General features: G+C 39.6%; 1 protein-coding gene across 1 annotated transcript in view; it reads left to right on the plus strand.

Moving 5' to 3' along the window:
• The window catches only part of TENM3 (teneurin transmembrane protein 3), a 450,290-nt gene that overhangs the window by 278,054 nt on the left and 149,183 nt on the right, over positions 1 to 23,053 (plus strand). Inside the window, exon 4 of the mRNA XM_052661270.1 lies at positions 8,922 to 9,160. Within this exon, the coding sequence (XP_052517230.1) occupies positions 8,922 to 9,160 (239 nt within the window). The remainder of the gene's footprint in view (positions 1 to 8,921; positions 9,161 to 23,053) is intronic.

A 23,053-nucleotide genomic window follows, 5' to 3' on the forward strand; every position in this document is an offset into this window, starting at 1 on the left:
AAAACACATTTCTGCTCCTGTTGGTGGCCTAAGCCTTGGCTATGTAAATTCTCAAGGTTCTACCAAAACCTGTGAGTCCAAAATCCATCTGATGGAAGGCTCCATGAGAAAGATAGGTGACTGCAGAATACTCTATGCAGTCTTATAAAGATGTTAGCCTGGGTGGGCTTCTCCATGAAAACTCACGGCAGCGTCTATAATCTCTTAGTTCTGGAGTCTTCACAGAACTCCTGAGTGCCATCATCCTCAACTGATGGAGATTCTTCCCAAACAGTTAGGTATTTAAGAACAGTAATTCCCCAGGTGTCTCTGGGTATCTATTGAGCATCAGTCGCTGAATGGTAAGGAAAACTAACAGGAACCCAGCCTTGAATAGAGATAGCTAATTTTCTACATGGACTTGCTTTCTTTAGATTTCTGTTTAATAGCGGCCCCAAAAATTTATATTTGCTTGGATCATTATCCTGAAGCCCATCACTTCAATAAACTGTTTTTTAGGTCTTTTAATCAGTCACAAACACATTGCTAAAAATGTATTTAGCAGATAATCCAGTTGGCCTTGAGACTGAAAAATCAGAATTTGATAGTGAAAATGCTCAATAATGAAGCACAGGTTTTAAGGTTCAAAATTCTTAGATAATAGTTCATATCATCTTTCAGTTTTATCATTTCTTATATACTGACAAATATTTGGGGCTATTTTAACTCCTGCAATGTTTAATATATATACTCCATGACAGACCACAAGTAATTAAGTCAGAGGTAATTGGCAATATGGAAGACAACATACAGTAATTAAATTTTTTATATTTTGAAAAATAATTTTAAAGTATTTTGTCTTAAGATGAATTCCAGGGAAACCATCCATTGTTTCAGCATTATCAAGTGACTAAAACTATCTGAACTCAGTAGTTAATTTTAGCTTTCTTATATTACCAGGTAAATTTAATCCACAAGTATGAGATTCATTTGCTTTAAATCTGAAAATGTCATTTCGGAAGAGTCGTTTGAAGTTGAGGGAATCTTATGAGACCTTTAATAAGCCTCTTAAATCTAGAAAGTTATATTTTGCCAGAAGGAAAAAGAACCTATACCTTCAAATTTCTTGAGCTCTTAAGTGAGAACTTTGGATTCTGAAAAGGTTGTAAATTTGGCCAAATAGAGCCAATCTTTCTTCTTACCGGCGCATTGTCTTTGAAATCAGAGCATCCAATTTGAAGCAAGCAATCTAGATTCTGGGTAAGTTTTTTTTATTGATTTGCCTAAAAACATAAAAAGCAAGGCATCAAGACATTTAAACAGTTCACATTTAGCTTGATGTAAATTACTCTGTCTGTTCAACAGAGACTGTAAGAAGAGGAAGAGAGTATCAATAATTCCTACGCAATAGAGCCTTTCTCGCAGTTAGATGGGACAGGCTGTGGACAGTAGAAATGTTTCTCCAGATGCCTGTATCTCACCAGTGACGGTTTCAGCTGTGCCTTAGGGATTGAAACTGAACACTGACTATTACTTCCTTTCTCATTCTAATCATTTGCTTTGTTTGCTCATCTCTCAAAAGGTTTTTAACACTGTATAAAACACTGTAAGGTGGGGGGAACTTTTTTTCTGTGAAGATAACCAATTATGAAGTTAATCTATTAAAATTTCATTCAGTGGTTACACACTTTCTTGTTGACTTTTATCTTCCATCCCAGTGGCCCACTGAGGAAATCACTCACACAGCTTTAAATGATACTGTAACACATTTTTCTGGGGTGCTTCTCCCCATCTGGTCCCTATAATTTCTGACTTACTAAGCCATGTTCTTTGATTTTAGAGGAACATCATGATTATATTAACCTCCTGAACAAAAGACTGGTCTTAACCTATTTATTTCCTGGTGATGCTTATACAATTACAACTTAATTATATCTTATAACTTGTTTAATTTTATACATGATGTTAGGATCTTATAAAATGAGCACTGAATGAGTTGATATTACATATAATGTAATATGGAAAGGCATACTTAAAATAACTCAAAAAGCCCTATTATTTCTCCACTAAAAATTTTAATGATAGTTAAGTTTTTTCAAAGTAATTACTTTGAAAGACTAACTCCATCAAAAGTGAAGAGTTAGCAAGGAACAAAGCATACCTGCTGAGAGATTGAGTAAAAGAGCAAAATAAATGATTGGAAGCAGCTGTAAGTGGCCCGAGGTGAGGGTAGATAGACATGAGTGGGCATACAGAGGTAACTGTATTAACTACTGTAAATGTATTGTGAGGGTTCAGTATTAAAAACATGGCATTTCACTTGCGAGTAGAGAAAATTTGAAATGAAAATGTTACTTGTGCCCGTTCTTGGCTTTGGCCAAACAAGTTAAAATGAGGATGTTGAGCTGTAAGAACTCAGAAGAACTGCTCCACCCTGGCAATGTAGCAAAATGAATGAAACGGAGAACAAAAGCAAGGGAGAAATGAGGTGAAGGAAAGAGTACGAGATTCTCTGACAGTCGAATACTAGTGGGAGGAGGGGGCAGGCAGAAGAGAAGAGTAATTGAAAATTAGCTCTCCATCTGTCGTTAAGAACAGAGGTACCAACAGTGACGGGGAGGTGGGAATGGGGGCAGCGACAAAGACAAGGAGATTCAGCCTCTGTCCTGATTAATTTTCTCAGTTTTCATTTTATACTGGAGTATAGTTAATTGACAATATTGTGTTCATTTCAGGTATGCAGTAAAGTGATTCAATTATACATAAACCTGTATCTATTCTTTTTCATATTCTTTTCCCAGAAAAGTTATTACAGAGTACTGAGCAGAGTTCCCATGCCATACAGTAGGTCCTAATTGATGGTCTATTGTATATATAGTTCTTTGTCTGCATTAATCCCAGCCTCCTAATTGATCCCTCCCTGCCCCACCTGTCCCCTTTGGTAACCCTAAGTTTGTTTTCCATGTCTGTGAGTCTCTCCCTGTTTTGTCAATAAGTTCATTTGTATCCTTTTTTAGATAGTAATTTTTAATTTGTGACATGTCCCACGGAAAGACCCATCCCAGAATCAGAAATTAGAAGCTAGAACTGAAGGCAGAAAGCTGAAATGAAAAGGTTGGTCTGAAGGCAGATCAACAAAGAAACAGATCTTTGAACTTCAGGAAAAAAAAAACAAAACGAGCAGCTCTTAATTGTGCTTAATACCGGGTGATCCTCCCCACGTGTGTTTTCGCTGCTCAGTGGCCTTACAGTTAATGATGCCACGCAGTTCCACGGCGCTGTTTGTTGTTGTTAATAGAATCCCCCTCAAGATTCCAAAGCCGCAAAGCAACGTTAATGTTCGGTGACCTTCTGTACCGGCTGTCTTTGGGGCTTTGAAATTGATTTTCCTCATCCCAGTCTCTGATAGTCTCTCTTCAAGTGTGCATCTCTAGCTCATCACCAGAGTGACAACGGTGGCGCAAATAGCAGAGGAGCTGGAGGCAGGCACCACACCGGGCATCATTAGAAACATCAGAAAAAAGTCAGCCGGCTCTGGTGTGCTCTGTGTTACAAAGAGGCTGCTGCTGCTTCTATTTTATTGCCGGATACAATGGGGGAACATTCTCCCCGGATCCGCTGGTTTCATTCCCAAATATGGTCTGAGAAGGAAACAGCATCTCTCCCTTTATTCTCCAAACCTTGTGTGGATGCCGGATCAGAAGCATATGCTTTTGATAGTAATTTTTGCAGAATTTTTGATATATCAGAAGCATGTTCCCAAGGCTATATGACCTGGCAAAGGGTCACAGGGTGGGAAAGACTGTCATGATATACACAGGAGTAGATGCCTTAGAATTCGGTGATAAAAGAATTTTCTGGAAACTCCTTGTATACTTTTCATGTAGCTGCATTCCAGTATCCCCTTTCCCCATTCATTTCTTAGGTATTTGTGGAGCTCCAGACATAAACTAAGTATTGGGTTCGACCTTGAAACAGTTTTTTTAAAAGTCCTGGGCTTAAAGTCACACAATCCGCTCGTCAGTGTTCTGTGTTTTCTGTATTGCAGTGGAAAGGACACTGCTGACTTTGGAAAGACGGCATCCTGTCTGAGCCTAAAAATGGACAGATTCCTACCAAATCTGAAACCAAATGTTCTCTATAGAAAGTATGTTGACACAGAACTTTTCTACTAGTCTAGTTAATGTCTAAGAGGTTTTTGCATGTGTGTTGTAACCTGTTTTGAAGCCTTGAAAGATTGCTAAAGGAATCATCCTCGCATGAACAATACCATTTGTAAATGCTTTCAAAATGCATCCGTTTAAGCAGTCTTTACGAATTCTTTCTGTACTTACATACTAAGAAGCCATCCAAAACTATTGAAGACCAGTGATTCTAGAATAAAATTCATGGGTGATTTGATTTCTCTTTCAATGTGTTTATAATGTTTCTTTATTTACTATGCAAATCTCTAATGTACTAATTTGAGGACCCCCTGATATAGAAAGTCATTTACACAGAGGAAGAGGAAATGCACTTCTGAGGTTTAAAGACAGTGGCAATAAATATATAAAAATGCTATTTTCTCTTGCAGAAACAAAAGTAAACGTATGTTTTACATAACTTAGAAACTCTTTGAAAGTTAGGAGTCTTCAGTTCCACTCACATTGATAAGCAATATATTTTTGAGTAATATATTTTTGTTTTCAACAATGTCTCAAAGCTACATTTTACTCTAAGAAAAATAATGATTTCATAGTGGCTCAAGCCTGGTTCTTGAAAGAATTCTTTTCCAGGATCAGCAGAGCAGGTAGACATCATGTACTGAATACCATAAATTTCAGAAACTGAAACAGAGGTGTCTAATTTGAAGTCAACCTGTGTCTAACTCCCTGTCTTGATCCATGTTTTCAGTGTTAAAGGCTCAGAGTCAAATCCCATTTCCTATTCAGAAATGACCCAACCACTTTGAATAAACCTTTAACACATTTTCCAGGTTGAGGTTTGCGATAATTTCCAACTTTTATTTATTTTTTATCATTTGTTTATTAGCCATGAGTCTTTGTCCCAGGTCCTTTTTTCTAGGAGACTCACTTTCCACATCGGCACAATAGTCACTGTTTTCTTTATTTCACAATATTTGTGGAGCAACAAGTCTGTGCCAGGAACTCTGTAAGTCCTGAAAAGACAGGCGAATGAGACTTTGTGGAATTTACATTCTAACCAGAGAAGACAGACTGCAGACTTACGCCATGGATATCCCATTTGTATCCATCCACATTCGTATGACCTTTTTAAGAAAATATTTCTGTCTATATTTTATTTGAAACTCTCAACCCTAGGAGCTTCACCCGGGTAATTTGGGTCTTTCCCCCGCCCCTGCCCCCTGACATGATGCTGTGAGCACAGCGAGATGCCCCTCATGCTTGGAGTCTCCACGCAGATGCTGGTCTTCTGTCTGTCCCCTCAGCATCAGTCACAGTGTGACTGCGGTGACGGCCTGCATCCCTGTCTGCACGGCCTCTTTGCGGTGATAGCAACACACTCTCTCTTTTTTCTGCTGCTCTAGAAGCCACAGAAGTTATTCCACTTCCCACAGACTGCGCTGAGCTGCAGGACTCTCAGGAGGGTCTCTTCAGTGTGCATTGAACACTTAACCTGGTGCTGGATGTGAACATGCCATATATGTTACTCATTTAATCCTCATAACATGCCTTCATAATAGGTGACGTTTTATTGCCATTTTATAGGTGATAAAACCAACACACAGAAAATTTGAGTAATTTAGAAACATAATCCAGCTAATTATAGGCGAAGTCTGGATTTGAACCCAGGCATGGGCTTCCCTGGTGTTTCAGACGGTAAGGAATCTGCCTACAGTGCCGGAGACCTGAGTTCGATCCCTGGGTCAGGAAGATCCCCTGGAGAAGGGAATGGCAACCCACTCTAGTATTCTTGCCTGGGAAATCCCATGGACAGAGGAGCCTGGCAGACTACAGTCCATGGGGTCTCAGAGAGTCGGACACAGCTGAGCTAACACGATCACCTTCAGTCTGGTTCCAGAGCCCACATTCTTAATAATTAGGCTGAATATCAATATGGTAGCAGGTGCCAAACACTGCTTCCAACATACCATTTAATTCAGGTTGTAAACTTTAAAGTTTGCTTTGTAAAGTAGTTCTCTGGGGGGAAATGGACCTCATAATATGGTCATTAGTATAATTTATAGAAGTAGTTACTTGTCATCTGCACGTGTTCTAATTTTGTGGTTGACAAAGCCTTTTTAGATGCATTAACTTCTTTACAGCTTTGTAAGGTAAGTAAATCATTAACTTCATTTTACACGTGAAAACAAGATCCTAAATTTAGGAAATGTTAGATCAGGAACTTAAATCTTCTGATTTCTAACCTAGAATTCTTTCCACTATACCAGTGAGGCAAATTTTCACGACTTTTACCATATCTGCACCCCACTCCAGTACTCTTGCCTGAAGAATCCCATGGATGGAGGAGCCTGGTAGGCTGCAGTCCATGAGGTCACAAAGAGTCAGACACGACGAAGTGACTTCACTTTCACTTTTCACTTTCATGCACTGGAGAAGGAAATGGCAACCCACTCCAGTGTTCTTGCCTGGAGAATCCCAGGGATGGGGGAGCCTGGTGGGCTGCCGTCTCTGGGGTCGCACAGAGTCGGACACGACTGAAGTGACTTAGCAGCAGCAGTACATCAGCTACACATTTATCCACTTAATAATTTTTCCAGAAATGGGTTCTTTGTAAACTTAAATCCCTGGTTAGCCTTGCCTAAGCAATAATATGTTGTTAAATCATAAGCTTGTTTTTTCTTTCATTTTTCAACACTTATATTTTTGCTGGTGGTTGTTGTTGTTTAGTCACTAAGCCCTGTCTAACTCTTTTGCACCCCATGGACTGTTGCCCACCAGGCTCCTCTGTCCATGGGATTTCCAAGGCAAGAATACTTAAGTGGGTCGTCATTTCCTTCTCCAGGGGCTCTTCCTGGCCCAGGGATCCAACCCACGTCTCCTGCATTGGCAGGTGGATTCTTTACCACTGGGGCACCTGGGAAGCCCCACATTGTGCTCACTGTATTCCAGGTACTTTACAGTAAGCACATTAACTCATTTAAGCCTAATAACAACTCTGACAGGTAGAAACTATTCTTGTTTTCCATATTGAGAAACCAAAACACAGAGAGGAGTTAAATACTTTCCCCAAGGACACATACCTAGTGTAGTAAACCAGGATTTGAACCTCAGCAATCTGCCTACTAGGTTCTGTCCTTTAACCCCTTGATCGTGCTGAGTCACTTCAGGCGTGTCCGACTCTGTATGCGCCTGGCTCCTCTGTCCATCGGATCTCCAGGCCAGAATACTGGAGTGGGTTGCCATGCCTCCCCCAGGGGATCTTCCTGACCCAGGGATCGAACCCCTGTCTCTTTTGTCCCTGGCCTTGGCAGGCAGGTTCTTTACCACTCTAGTGCCACCTCGGAAGCCCCTTTAACCCCCCTAACTTGTTTGATATATTCAGTCTATTTTCTAATAGCCATTAAAACAAATTACTTTGCATTACAATTTAAATATCCAGCTGTACCCCATCTCAAATCTTCTTGCATGCAGACTGTTTTGCACCATGATGGAATGCTCTAGGTTATTTCCTATAGTCTCCTGCATAGGAAAGAGAGCAGAATCTGTTGACCTCACTGAACATGTTATTAGGGAAAATAATAGAAAAGGTTAGGACACAAAGTAAAAACACAGTAAGATACTCACATACTATGAAATTTCAACCATGAGAAACATGATGCTTTTTTTCTCAATTTGAGGACATTTAATGTTCATAGGAATCTTAACACTAGTCATCTTTTATAAAGAATTACCTGTCACTCCTTTCGTGTGATCACTCAATTTCTGCTTCGACATTTTCAAGAGAGTAGAGAACTTTTAGAGGCAGTTTGCCCCACTGTCATTCAGCTCAAATCATTAGGGAATCTTTGTGTGTGTGTGCCTGTGTGTCCTCAACCATTCAGTCGTGTCTCTTTGCAACCATGTGGACTCTAGCCCTCCAGGCTCCTCTTTCCATGGGATTTTTCAAACAAGAATACTGGAGTGGGTTGCCATTTCCTACTCCAGGGATCGAACCCAAATCTCTTGCATCTCCTACACTGGCAGGCAGATTCTTTACCATTGCACCACCTGGGAAGTTGATCTAAAAACTTGCTTCACTAGCCTCTTCATTCATTGAGGCTGGTTTTAGAAAGTGTTCTGTGTTTCCTTCCCTTTCTCCATCCCTCACCCCAGTAGACTCGCTTTGCTGGTTATGTTTGACGTAAGCAAAAGATTAAAATTAGTTTGCCTCCCTTGAAAACTGGCCAGCCACCTGTGGCCAAGATTGGCAGTACTCGATATGGGTGGTGGGAGGTGGGGGACAGGTGAGAATTTTCCGAGCATGTCCAGGAAAGAAAGCAGCCTATTCTATGTGATCGTGCATGCTTGTGTATGTAGGCGTACATATCCTCACATGGACCAAAGCCACATGCAGCTATAAAGTCATGTCATTGCTTTCCTTCCGTGAAATGTGGAGGTGTTCTGAAGGCAGTCCATCACGGGAGCTTCCAGAATGGTTTTGTACAGTAAAATGGTGTGACTAGAACGCCTCTGCAGTCTCTCCAGACGCCTACTGGACGGGACAGGAGTCCTCTGTGTCTGTAACTCCTCCTCCTCTATTCATTACAAATCAGTCTCTTCAAAGTCATATGTTTCCCAGTTGGGTTTTTAGGTTAAAATATTTTCTTAATGTCTCTTTTTTTTTTTTTTTAACTCTATGTAGTAAATGATTTTAAAGCCAGAGAGAGACAGAACGAGAGGTGAGCTCATGCCTCACTGTCTCTGTCTCTCCGATCACAGTATATTTGTATCTTACGATGATTTTCTCCTGTCCTGCAGGCATTTCCTATTCAAAACAGGAACAGGGACCACGCCACTGTTCAGCACTGCCACCCCAGGATACACGATGGCCTCTGGCTCTGTTTACTCGCCACCTACTCGGCCACTACCTAGAAACACCCTATCAAGAAGTGCTTTTAAATTCAAGAAGTCTTCAAAGTACTGTAGCTGGAAATGTACTGCCCTGTGCGCTGTAGGGGTCTCAGTGCTCCTGGCAATACTGCTGTCGTATTTTATAGGTAAGAGCCCGTTTCTAGAACTCTTTCGTCTATACATCAGGTCGTTGCCTGATTGTTCAGTTGGTTTTATGTGTTTATCTGGACAGGGCTTGTATTCAGAGGTTATACGTCATGGGTGAGAAGTTGGTCCTGATGGATGATAAATGGTTATTCTCATCATGTAGATGAATGGAGAAGCTCTGTTTGCGTGAAGTGCGAGGTCTGCCTTGGACACTCCCTAGAGCATCCGTCTGTGTTGCATTTGTCTCTCGTGAGTGTGTTCACTTCTGTGACATTTCATGTCCAGGAAGTAATTCATGCGCTTGCAGGAATGGGCTCTGTGTAGGAATCCCCTTCAGGGCGGTGTCAATAGGGAGCTCTCTGCTCCTCCTCAGATGTTGCTCATCTTTCAGCCAAGCCTGCGGTCTAAATGTAAAACCCACCACTCAGAGCCATCCTTGTGCACTCAGGAACTTCTCTCCAGAGAGCTGTGCATCCATAAAACAAGGGCTGGATGATGTACACGTCCCTCTCTGTGGGTTTTCCACCTTTTCGGATGGAATATTGATCGTGGTTTTTGTCACCTGACTGATTGGAGCTGCTAAGAGAAGTTGAAAATCTGTCTTTTCTTTAACTATTTCAGAACATAGATGAGCGTTCAAGCTATTGGCAAATGGCTTATTCAAATGTCAGAAATGACCATATCCAATCTTGATCTAAGTGTGTACAGAAAGGCATACAGCATTGAAAAGCAAATCATGTTTACTGAGATAAATCACAGGCTGTGTGTTTCGCCAAGAACAGCCAGTGATGCTTCCTCAGGTTTGCAGAGCTATTTGTGATGCCCGGTGAAATTCCATAAGTGAATAAGTGTCACAGGGCTGTCTGTGGAATAGTAAGACCCTTTTGTGGTAAACTGGTTTCTGTCTTTAGCTATAATACTCCTTAACTATGAATTATGTCCTTAGGAAGTGAAGGGACCATCTTGAGTCACGTCACTGAAGAGGAAAGTAGAATTTTAGAGCATGAAGGAAGTTGAAAGATAGTTGAGTTGGGGGGAGCAATGCGGTGGCACGTTACCTACTGTGACTTCCGATTCAGTGACCGTGGCTGACGTCACTCATGGACCTGGCACCACTCCCACTAAACCTGCACACAGCCTGATCATCCTCATCACAGGGCTTTGTACAGCCACCGTCCATCAGAGGTGAAAACAAGATGAGGCCTTTCTGTCATTTTTTAATCGTCTAAGTTAACTCCCTCCTTGTGAAGGTGGTCAAGCCAGGTACTGAAAGGGTTGTCGCTCGCTGAGATCACACTAATGATACATTGCTGTGCTGTTTTGTAACACTCGTGGTACACAGGAATGTCACAACAACAGCAGTCAGCCTTCGCAAACAGATTCCTAGTATTTAGCTAGAAGATATCCAGCCTTGAAGAACGTCTCTTCTGGTTAACTATTTGTTCATTATTTGTGTACGTCAACAGTGTACTGCTAGATAATTTTAAACGGTTTCTCAAATGTAACAGTCATAAGTGGGATGTAATAAATTAAGCATATTAGTAGGGGATTTTTTTTTTTTTCTGTAGTACATGCTAAACCAATAAGTACTACGCAGGGTTGGAATTCAGTGTCTGTGTTGTTGGACATAGTTTCTGATCTTAAGTGCCTGTGTCCTCTTAAATATTTATTTAATAGGTTGTTAAATGTTTTGAATATCAGCTCTGCTACCATTTAATTTTATTTACACTGTGTGATTAGGAAGAAAAATAGCATTTTAATGTGAGATCAGATCACTATTATGAGCCTTTCCTCCTTTTAAGGATCCATCAATGAATATAATTGAATATTAGACTCCTAAATAAAAACTCAAAATGTTCCTTTTTTTCAAATTATCAGTTTTTACTGTTTCATGGTTAGCATCCTACTTTAAACATCTCCCTTTGATTTTATCTTTATCTTCATGGAATTTTTTTTTTTTTTTAACAGTGAGAGACTTTAATTTTTTGGGTTCCAAAATCACTGCAGATGGTAACTGCAGCCATGAAATTATTTTTTTTCTTATTTCTTTTTCTTTTTCTTTTTTTTTTAATTTAAATTTTTATTTTTACTTTATTTTACTTTACAATACTGTATTGGTTTTGCCACACATTGACATGAATCCATCACGGGTGTACATGCGTTCCCAAACATGAACCCCCCTCCCACCTCCCTCCCCATAACATCTCTCTGGGTCATCCCCGTGCACCAGCCCCAAGCATCCTGTATCCTGCATCGGACATAGACTGGCGATTCTTTTTTAAAATATTCATGTACTCTTGTCAGTTCAACAGATAATTTGTTGAACATTTGTTGTGATTTAGTTACTGTGCTGGAAATTAAGGTGATACAATTCCACGTGTTATCTGACAAAATTACTTTTTTTTTTCCCCCCTTGGAGTATAATTGCTTTACAGGGTTGTATGAGTTTCTGCTCTACAGTGAAGGGACTCAGCTGTATATATATACACATGTAGTATATATGTACATGTATGCCCTCCCTCTTGAGCCTCCCTCCCTCCCCACCCCCATCCCACCCATCTAGACTATCGCAGAGCAGCAGTCTGAGCTCCCTGGGCTAGACAGCAGGTTCCGCTAGCTACCTGCTTTATACACAGGAGTGTATGTTTATCAGTGCTCCTCCCCCAATTCGTCCCACCCCCTCCTTCCAACCTGCATGTCCACAAATCCGTTCTCTATGTCTGCATCTCTATTCCTGCCCTGCAAGAGGATCATCAGCACCATATATAGGGAATCTAGAAAAATTACTTTTCTCATCAAAGAATTAAGCCATCCTTTTATTGCTTTACTTAAGCACACAGACATACTTGAAATTTTCGCGGGTCTTTCTGTGTTAAATAATTCTTAACACAGTGATTTCTTTGCTGTTGTGTAGGTCAGGTAAAGAATTTCACTTCTTCATCAGTTAGCATGATAAATCTTCTTGAGAGTGAAGATACTGCCTTTACCCTTGAAAAACAGAGGAGGACATTTTGCTCTCCGGGAGGGCGGTCCTTTTCTATTGAGTGGTATAGAGCCGGGAGAGAGATTTGTCCGGGCAGATCAGCCTGATAAACCCTAGAATCAATGGGGAGACCAATGTCGTCATCAGATTGACCTTACCACCTTTCACAAAAGCACAGCCATCCTTAAATTATTTCCATTCCCTTAGAGGTCCCCTTCCCTCGTATTGACTGTCAATATAAAGTCAAAGCCTTAAAGAAATAAAGGGCCTGAGGGATTATTTGTCTCCTAGAATTTTCTCACCTTCCAGTAAGGTCAAGAGAAGTTATGAGAATATAGCATTTACCAGTCTCTTCTCTAAGGTAGAATTATCTCAGAACAGTCAGAAAGGAAGGGAGAGAGGAGACAGGCTTTGTGTTTGGTGGTTTTTTCCTATCTCGGACAAATTGAAAGTCAATCAGTCATGTCCAGCTCATTACGACTCTAGGGACTGTAGCCTGCCAGGCTCCACTGTCCATGGTGTTTCCCAGGCAAGAACCCTGGAGTGGGTTCCTATTTCCTTCTCCAGGGGATCTTCCTAACCCAGGGATCAGATCCGGGTTTCCTGCGTTACATTCAGATTCCTCTTCCTAACCAAAATTTCAGAGACAGAAGCCGAAAAGAAAGTGAAAATTAATTCCCATAGGTCAATGTTAAATCTTTGCATAGGTAACTGCTATTAACTTTCTGGTGTCCACCGTTTCAGATATTTGTCCATGCACATATACACCTAGGCTTCCCTGGTAGTTCAGATGGTAAAGAATCTACCTGCAATGCAAGAGACTCAGTTTCGATCTCTGGGTCAGGAAGATCCCCTGGAGAAGGAAATGGCAACCTACTCCAGTATTCTTGCCTGGAAAATCCCAAGGACAGAGGAGCCTGGCGAGCTACAGTCCATGGCATTGCAAAGAGTCAGACACGACTGAGCAACTCACACACACATATACACCTAGAAGTCCATATTTTTAATGCATTTTGTACCAGATTTTTCTCATTCACTAACCTATCACTTTGGCGAAGGGAATGGCAACCCACTCCAGTTTTCTTGCCTGGAAAATTCCATGGACAGAGGAGCCTGGTGGACTACAATCTGTAAGCTCACAAAGAGTCAGACATGTCTGCGTGACTAACACACACACAAACTATCATTTAGCACCTATTTTTAATTAACCAGTTTTGAAAAATGCATGACCATTTTCTTATGCATTTGTCTGTGTGTGTTTGTGTTTGCAGGGTGTCTTCTGTTGATGAAATTTTTGATCAGAATAAATTCTTTGAAAGAAATTTTCTGTGCCAGAGCATAGGCATGTCTTAAATTTATTCAGGTCCAAGTTACCCTCAGTTTATACAGCTATCAGTGCTACATATAATCAATATTTTTAATTCTTAAGCAATCTCTTAGGTAAAAATATTTTATTGTCATTGTCATTTTTTACTGGTAGGGCTGAATATCTTTTCAAATGCTTATTGACCATTTGTAGTTTTCCTATATGTGTTTTAATAGCCTAGTTTCCTCCGTTTTTCTTTTGGGGTTTTTATTCTTTTTTTAGGGGGCAATTGTACATGTTGATTAAGGATACGAATCATTTGTCATATGTTATATATTCCTCCAGTTTATTCTGAACTTTGTTTTTGGTTATCTTGCCATATACTATGTGGAATTTTTAAAGTAATCAAAGTTATCAATATTTTTTTGTCTTTTCTAGTGTTCATGTTATACCTAGAAAATTCTTATTTACTCCAAGTATTATTTTTTAAAAGTCACTTACAAATTTTCTCCTGGTACTTCTAAGGCTTTTTAGTAACCACTTTTAGCTCAGCATTTTTCTTATCACTCCACTCTGCGTTAGAGGTTCAAATTAGCCGTTTCTTCTAGAAGCTCCCAGTCAAGTTATAAAGATGTGTGCAAAGGTATGTATACTGTACACTTTTAATAGAACATGGTTTCATAACAACTGTGGCCAAATGAGAAAAAGAGAGAGAGAGGGAAAAGGAAAGAAGGAAACACCTGCCCCGGGCTGAAGATGTTGGGGAAAGACTTGATGTAGGAATAGCAGGTGAAGTTTGAGAGATGCAGAGGAGTCCATTCCTCTGGGCTTGACGTCACAGTGGTTGCTGGGAGATCACTATGAGACAAGGTCGTCCGAGGCAGGGAAGGAAGAAGCAAGAGCTGTCCAGAACGCTGCCTATGGAGGCTCATGACGTACCACTGCTGTGTTCGAAGCTGTGTTCAAATTTCCTCCCTTCATTTTCCCAGCAGCCCCGTGAGTTATCTCTGTTTAACAAATATGATAGTCTTAGAAAGGCACTTCGCCTTAAAGTCACACAGGCCAATAAATGATGGAAGCTGGACTGGAAACTACCAAGGATCCCAGGACATTATCTACGGGGCCTCCCATGAGGTTTTTGAAGAACTGAAAAGAGGGAAGAAACTGAAGAAATGGAAGCATTGTAGTGAAAAAGGATCACATTTATGTTTCGAAAAATTGCTCTAGTGGCATTCCAAAATATGCAATTCTAAGACAGAAAGTCCGAAGTTGGGCTTTTCAGACTTAACAGCTCCTCGGAATCACCTGGGGATCTTGTTAACATGCACATTCAGCAGATCCAGTGTGAGAACAGAGTCTGTGTTTCAGACAGGCTCCCTGGTGGTGTGGTCCACTGCAGCACAGTCAGATGTGGTACTTGATGAAGGAAACATTTCTACAGTGTCTAGTTCATAGCCACTAGACACACATGACTAGAGAGCCCTTGAAAAGCGGCTGGTGTAACTAAGAGCCTGGAGCTTAGATTTTATTATTCTTAACTAATTTGAGGGGCTTCCTAGGTGGCACAGTGGTAAAGAATCTGCCTGCCAGTGCAAGAGACACAAGAGACACAGGTTTGATCCCTGGGTGGGGAAGATCCCCTGGAGTAGGAAATGGCAAGCCACTCCAGTCTGCTAGCCTAGAAAATCCCATAGACAGCAGAGCCTGGCAAGCCACAGTCCAGGAGGCTGCAAAGAGTCAGACACAGCTAAGTGAGCGCACACATGTGCACGCAAATAATTTGAACTCAAACAGCTACACGTTTGACTGGTAGCTACCGTTTGGACAGTACAAAGGTAGACAGCGCTGTTAGAAAACTAGTCTAAGTGGGAGATCATGAACCCATGTTGTGACAGAGAAGTGAGCAGAATTGAGAAACCATGAAGAACTGAAAAACTATGATGATGCTGATTCATAAAAGAATAGATGGGCCATGATTTATCATATCCGAGTTCTAAAAAATCAAATGTCCAGGTCTACACATATGGCAGACCTCTTCTCAACAGAGTCAAATGTGATTTTCTTTAGATCACTGAGCTCCCGATTACGATCCTTCTCTGACGCATTATCTTTAAATGATATGCCTTTCCACAGTGAGAATTCTTCTGATCACTGAACATAAAGGTTAGGTTCAATGATAGTGGTTAGTGATACAGTCCTATCCAAAAAAATAGCTGTCCCACTTTTTCTGGGCCCTAATTTACTCCATTTTGAAGAGACATTACTTTGCCGACAAAGGTCCGTCTAGTCTAAGCTATGCTTTTTCCAGTAGTCATGTATGGATATTGGACAGTAAAGAAAGCTGAGCACTGAAGAATTGATGCTTTTGAACTGTGGTGTTGGAGAATACTCTTGAGAGTCTCTTGGACTGCCAGGAGATCAAACCAGTCTATCTTAAAGGAAATCAACCCTGAATATTCGTTGAAAGGACTGATGGCTGAAGCTGAAACTCTAATACTTTGGCTACCTGATGCAAAGAACTGACTCACTGGAAAAGACCCTGATACTGGGAAAGATTAAAGGCAGGAGGAAAAGGGGATGACGGAGGATGAGATGGTTGGATGGCATCACTGACTCGATGGACATGAGTTTGAGCAAACTCTGGGAGTTGGTGATGGACAGGGGATCCTGACGTACTGTAGTCCATGGGGTCGCAAAGAGTCAGATGCAACTGAGCAGCTGAACTGAACTGAGCTGTTTTTCTAAAATCTGAACATTATGAAGATGGGCAATAGTCAGCAGTTGTTCACCAGAGAATGAATAGAAAGGAGATAGGCTTCTGCTCACAGTTATGGGATGAGTAGGCATCTTGATTATTGTGTTTTACTCACAGAAGGCTCTTTTTCGTAGGTGGGAGACACCCTGAAATTTTGCCTTTCTACACATTGAAATATGCCCACAAATCTTATCATAAAGTGTAAATGTCATTGAAACGTTAGGAAACACTGGTCACAATCTGTTGAAATTACTATGTTAACACCAGCGAAAACTGCAACGCATCAAGCCAAACTTCAGATAGCACCGTTATGGACACAGCCTCATTAATGTGACCATATACCGCTGGGCAGAGTCTGAGAATTCAAGAATTATCATGGGAGATTCCATGTAGAGCAGCGCCACAAGAGTTTGCACATAGAATGTAAACTTAAGGGAAACTCGAGAAAACAAACATCTTATCAAAATATATTATGCTTGGGACTTCCCTAGTTGTTCAGTGGTTAAGACTTCACCTTTCTATCAGAGGGTGTGGGTTCAGTCCTTGATCGGGAGCTAAGATTCCACATGCCTTGTGGACAAAAATAACCAAACCATAAAACAGAGGTCATATTATAACAGATTCCGTTAAAGCTTTAAAAATGGTCTACATCAAAAATTATTTTCGATAAAAATTACATATGTTAGCATAGTTTCTCAATTTTGGGCCCTTTAGGCCAAGTTTATCATAACCCACTAATCCCCATGACTATTTTTTTTTTTATAACAGCTTAGAAGTATTGACTTTGTGCTCAGTTGTATCCGAGTCTTTGCGATGTCATGGTCTGTAGCCCACCAGGCTCCTCTGTCTGTGGGATTTTCCAGGCAAAAATACTGGAGTGGGTTGCCATTTCCTACTTCAGGGGATCTTCCCCACCCAGAGATCAAACCGATGTCTCTTGTGTCTCCTGCATTGGCAGGTGGATTCTTTGCAACTGGCGCCACCTGGGAGGTCCATTATAACAGTTTGTTAAGATATAATTCAAATACCATATAGTTCACCCACTTAAAGTATACACGTCAATGGGGATTCGTATATTCATACAGCTTTGCAGTCATCACCACAACCAGTTTTAGAGTACTTCTATCACTCACACAAAAAACAACCCTGTATCCCTAAACAGACACTTCCTATTGCCTTCCAAACCTTCAGTAATCTTTTTTTTTCCACAGAAGTCTGAACTTGTAAGGGGCTGGTTTATGGACTCATTTCCAACAACAAATAACTCAACATTGTTTTTCTCATGAACTTCTGACATAGGCTGCTAACCAAAGAACTACTCACATTTTCAATATTCCTTTTCATTTAGGAAAAAATACTATGTAGTTATTTATTTCCTTTGAACAGCTGCTACCAACCGATTCCTAAAATAGATGTTGTCATACATCTGCTAAAAAGGCTGTTTAACAACATAAGCATTCCCTAGATCAAGCAAAACATAACCTGTCGGATCCAGGTTCATGGTAGTGATGATTCCTTAGCAGTTATCTGTCCTACTTCTGGGTCTATTTGCATTTTATGAATATCTTCACCTCTCTGTGTATCTTGAAATTTATTACGGTACTAGCTATATATATGCAACTCAGGGTCAGGAGGAAAAATAAGCCAGCCCTTTAGGCTTTGTGGAAAAATCAACCACTTAAATATAGATGGCAAAATAAAATGTGTTGTGACATTCTTTTTTTTCTTTTTCGACGTGTCTTTGTCATAAAAGTGCGGTTTTATTAGGTTCTTGAACACAGCCGAATGATGAATTATATACCATTTTGCATGATGGCTTCTTCCCTTAGCTCTTGGTTGTATTACACTCAGTAAAATGCATTTTGTCCAAGATGGAATGGTGGCATTTTTAATGCTAATGTGGTGTCACCACAATATAAGAAAAAAAAATGTATTGCTTGTATTTTAGTGGGTTGAGAATTGTAAACTGAAAATTTTAAATCAGTAGATCCATATTTTATTTCACTTATCTTCTACATGATCTAGCGTATCATTTAGAAACCTAGAAAAGATCGAGAGATCACTTAAAATTCAGTTCTTTCTCTAGCCACCTCTGTATAATCATTTCAGTGACTTCTGAGTTGAACCTATACTAGGGAAAAATCAATATATTGTACTTAAGAGTTTTTTGATGTTATGGATTTTTTGCTGCTATTTATTAGCAAAACATAAAAATGTTTAGTTTTACGTTGATTCTAGTATTACTCTAAAGAAAAAAGAGGTTACTACCAAAATCAAGTAATTATACAAATGTAGAAAGTATGTTCTTCCTCTCCTCACCAAAAAGTATTGATTTACTCTTAGTTTGGTGGGCTTCCCTCGTGGCTTCGGTGGCAAGGAACCTGCCTACAAAGCAGGAGATGCAGGTTCGATCCCGTCAGGAAGATCCCCTGGAGAAGCGAATGGTCATCTACTCCATTATTCTTGCCTGGAGAATCCCATGGACAGAAGAGTCTGGCGGGCTACAGTCCATGGGATCACAAAGAGTCAGACATAACTGAGCAACTAACACTTTAACTTTTCAAAGTAAATAATATATGGGAAATAGTATAAGCAGACTGTTTTTACCATTCAAATATAAGACTCTCCCTGACTTGAAAAAGTCCAAGGACAACAGCAATAAGAAATGCTTTTAAAGTCATCTAAACTCCAGTTTGCACTGTAGATGAATATTTTGCCTGTGAAATACAGGGCTGTCTTCTTTGTTTTAGGCTATCATTTTTGCAGAATGTAGCAACAACTCCTGACTAATGACAAGTGGAAAGCATAATACAATATTTACCATTTCAGTGCTACATTGCATAAATATTTAATCGGTATTACATATGTCATTTGCTTTAACGTTAGTGCTACTGAGAACAGTGTGTACCAAGAGAAATATCTACATACAGAGGAATGAAAGGAAAAGTAACTGGCATATGTGAGGTTAAAAAAAAGAGCTTGATGGATTGCTAGGAATCTTAGGAATGAATTCAGCAGAAAACCTCGATGTTCCATTGAATCTATGTTCCAACAAAGATTTCATCCTTAAATAAAAGAGATCAAAGAAAATGCACATGTGTAGCGACTCTTTTTAGTTTATTGTTCCTGTGTCATCTTAGAATGTCTTCAGACTACTCACATCTTGTCCTTGCTTAACAATACGATACCACTGTTCCTTTAGTGGCCTAATAACATCAGAAAAGGAAGTGACCATTCATTCATCCATCCATCTAGCATTCTTTGGACATTTATTTATTGAGGCATTATCACAGATAGTGCAGTGAGCAACCTTACACAGCCCTTGCCCTCTTAGAGATTATGTCTTAGAGACTGTAAACACTGAGCACCTACTTTTAATCAGGGTGTCTATTTTAAAAGGAGAAATAAAATGTGGAAGACTAGAGCAGTGCATAAAATGCAGTTATTTACTGAATTTCAGCATTAGAGAAAGGTTTTCCTGCGAAAACCAGAATAAGTAGTATTATGTGTTTTGACAAATCCTGACATAAGGACAAATTTTAAGCATTACCACATAAACCTAAATGTGGCCCCAAAAATCAGTTCTCAGGAATATTAAAACCAATGCATTGTGATATAATAAAAATAAATTTGGAAGTGTCTGAGGGGGGAAAAGTTGTGATATTTTTTATTTTCTTTGTTGAGTTAGTTTAGCTAGAATCCTCTTTGTAGTTAATATCTAGAAGTCAAAAGAAATCTTTCATTGGAGATTTGGGGTAACTAGATTTAAAATTTCCACAGGAATTTATAGTCTGTTTCTGTTTGTTTCTTTCCTTTAATTTTAGATAACACACTTTTATGCTTTAAGAATTTTCTTTATAGAGTAAACCCAGAAAATAGTTTTAAAAGCTGTTAAATCATATTTCTGCATTCTTTTCCAAGCATTCATGAGTGCTATATTAACCTATTTTGAAGATACTTCTAAAACATGTGTTTCCTGTATTTCAAAAGTTGTTTGGAGATAGAGATCATTGTTCTGCATTGGAGAACCAAAGAGGTCGACCTGTCCAATTTCCATTCTTGAGTTGGGCCTAGAAGGGGAAAGAACATTACCTTGAGACACTTCCATGGTGCATTTTAAGCACATATACACTGAATCAAAGAACAATTACATTTTTGTAGCTAGAGCCACTTTTATGTAGTACTAACTTGTTTTGGGAGAAAATACTCAGTATTTTTGAAGATAAGAACTTCCAGTCTCTTCTTGAACTGTTGCATTTCATCAGTGGTGACTTATCCAGGCTTCCAGAGAGGTTCATCTTGGGACTGCTCTGGCTGTTTGGTAGTTAAGACTTCACCTTCCAGTGGCAGTGCCCAGGGCATAGGTTTGATCCCTGTTTGGGGAGGTAGGATCCCACATGCCTCGCAGCCAAAAAACAAAGCAAATTCCCCTCCCCGCACCCGTAAAACAAGCAATATAGAACCATATTCAATAAAGAGTTTAAAATGGCCTACATAAAAAAAAAAAAACTCAAAAAACAGAAGGATCATCCTTGTGGCTTTTCCCATCAGCCAGCCTGACTTGGTGGACTCCGCTGGAATTGTCTTTTCTCCCTAATGTTATAGCCACAGCCTGACCCTTTCAGTCTCCTCCACTAGTGAGCTCTTTCTCCCTTTTATTGCTTCTGCCCCTAAAAGAGAGGAAGCCCTCTGCATATCATCCTACATTTCCCGTGGTTTTCCATGGCTGTAGAAGGACGCTCAAGGCTACCTAACATGTTACTGTATGTGAAGCTAGGATATGAGGCCCTTTCCTCTGAGGGAAAAAAAAAAATGATACAGTACTTTTGCATCTTGGACATGTTTATTTGTTTTTCCCAGGCATTTCCTTTTAATTATTTCCAAGATCACAACCAATTTAATCCCATTAAATTTACCAAGTATTGAATATCCTTCGTAAACACTGAGTTCACAGTAAGATGTAACCTTTACAACAGTGATCTTATGTGGGAAAATGTGTCAATTTTGAATATCTTATTACAGTGTATTTTTAGAATGCTGTTTATAAGCACAGAGCCTCAAAGCAGTAAGATTTGAATTTGTAATCCCACCTCTGTCACTTATCAGCTATGTCATCTTGAGCAGGGTAGTTAACCTCCATAAACCTGGGTTTCATTGTAAATAGGATTAGTAATGGTAGAGATCTTTGGAATCTTTCATAAAATAATTATTAAAAGACCTGCTATATTGCACAGGGAACTATTTTTAATATCTTGTAATAACCTATAGAAAAATAGGTTATTTTTTATAGTAGAAAAGAATCTAAACAAGAATAGATATGCATATATGTTTAACTGAATCCCTTTCCTTTACAACTGAAACTAAAGCAATGCTGTAAATTAATTATATTTCAATTTTAATGATAAAAGAAAAATAATAATCACTGTGCCTATAAAATGTAAGTGCTGAATTAATTGTAACTGCTATTATTTCACAACCTAGTGAATCAAATATCAGTATCCACAATTTTTTAGAAAGAAAAATCTTTGGCCCAGAGAATCAGTGACTTGTCCAGCATTAAAGCCAGTCAGTGTTTAAGTGGCAACCATCTCCAGTATTCTTTCAAGGGAAATCCCATGGAGAGAAGACCCAGGCAGGCCTCAGAGAGTCAGACATGACTTAGGGAATGAGCATGATAAGCACATTATCTAGGTCTTCTTACTTTTAGTCCAGAACTTTATTCCACTATATCAGAAGGCATCGATTGTTTCTCATAAGACTTAAGAATTTACTTTAAAAAAAAAAGAATTTACTTAAAAATTGCAATTTGTTATAAAAAAAATTAAAAATGTGTTTCAGATTTTTCCAGTAATTGCAAGGAAAAACTAAAATATATAAATATAAAAATATATATAAAATAACAATACCACAGAAGGTTCACAACTATATGATAAAGGTGAAGAGCATATTAAAGAAATGTACAGGGATCACTGCTGAGGGAACTGAAAGTGCTGTAGCTCTTTACCATGGGATCTTTTAATTTTGTTCTGGATGCTTCATCTGTTCCTTATCTCCAGTTGCAGTTTTTACAAGCCAGCCTCATGATGTAGTTCCTGAGACACTGAGTTACACAGAATTTATACATAAAACCTAACCATATCTTTTCAGTCATTTCAAGTCATCACAGATTTTACCATTATTTTCTATTTTAAGACTAAAGCTGTTTTTAGATGCATTTTACTTCTTCAAAGATATTCCTTGTGATCTCAGAAGAGAATCACAGAGAGAGAAGCACTGCATGTTGAAAGTGGGAAAGTGGGTCATTTATTTTTAGGAAAGGAGCCTGAGACCACCAAGTACAGAAGCAGGTGGACAGCGAGAGCCACCTCCAGGGTATCAGAGACGACTTCCTCCGTATTTTGCTTTGAAAAAATTTCCCACAAAAGCTTTGTAAATATCATTAATTAGAGTTAAGTCCATAACTGAGGAAAGCTGCTCTCCACGTGAGCCCAGATGAATGGGGAACAGCTGGAAAACTGGCTTCCCACGCTGTTTTTCAGCCCAGCTTGATGAGATGACGTGAGAGGTCCAGGCAGGCTGATGGGAAGTGTTGAATTTACAGTTACCTGCGAGGTACCTGAAGTGGTGACGTGGTCTCCGCGTCATCCAACTTTCATAGGCAGCAGAACTTGGTAAGGGAGACACTGACTAAATCTTTGTTGACAAATGAATCCCAAATAACAAACTACTTGAGCTGGTTGTGCCTGTGTTCCTAAAGGGTCTTTGATTTTGTTATTAGTAGAATTTATCACTTGACAACCACACACACACACACGCACACACACACTCTCACACACTCACAAATCATG

Source organism: Budorcas taxicolor, chromosome 24 (genome assembly GCF_023091745.1).
Source record: "Budorcas taxicolor isolate Tak-1 chromosome 24, Takin1.1, whole genome shotgun sequence".
Taxonomy (NCBI): domain Eukaryota; kingdom Metazoa; phylum Chordata; class Mammalia; order Artiodactyla; family Bovidae; genus Budorcas; species Budorcas taxicolor.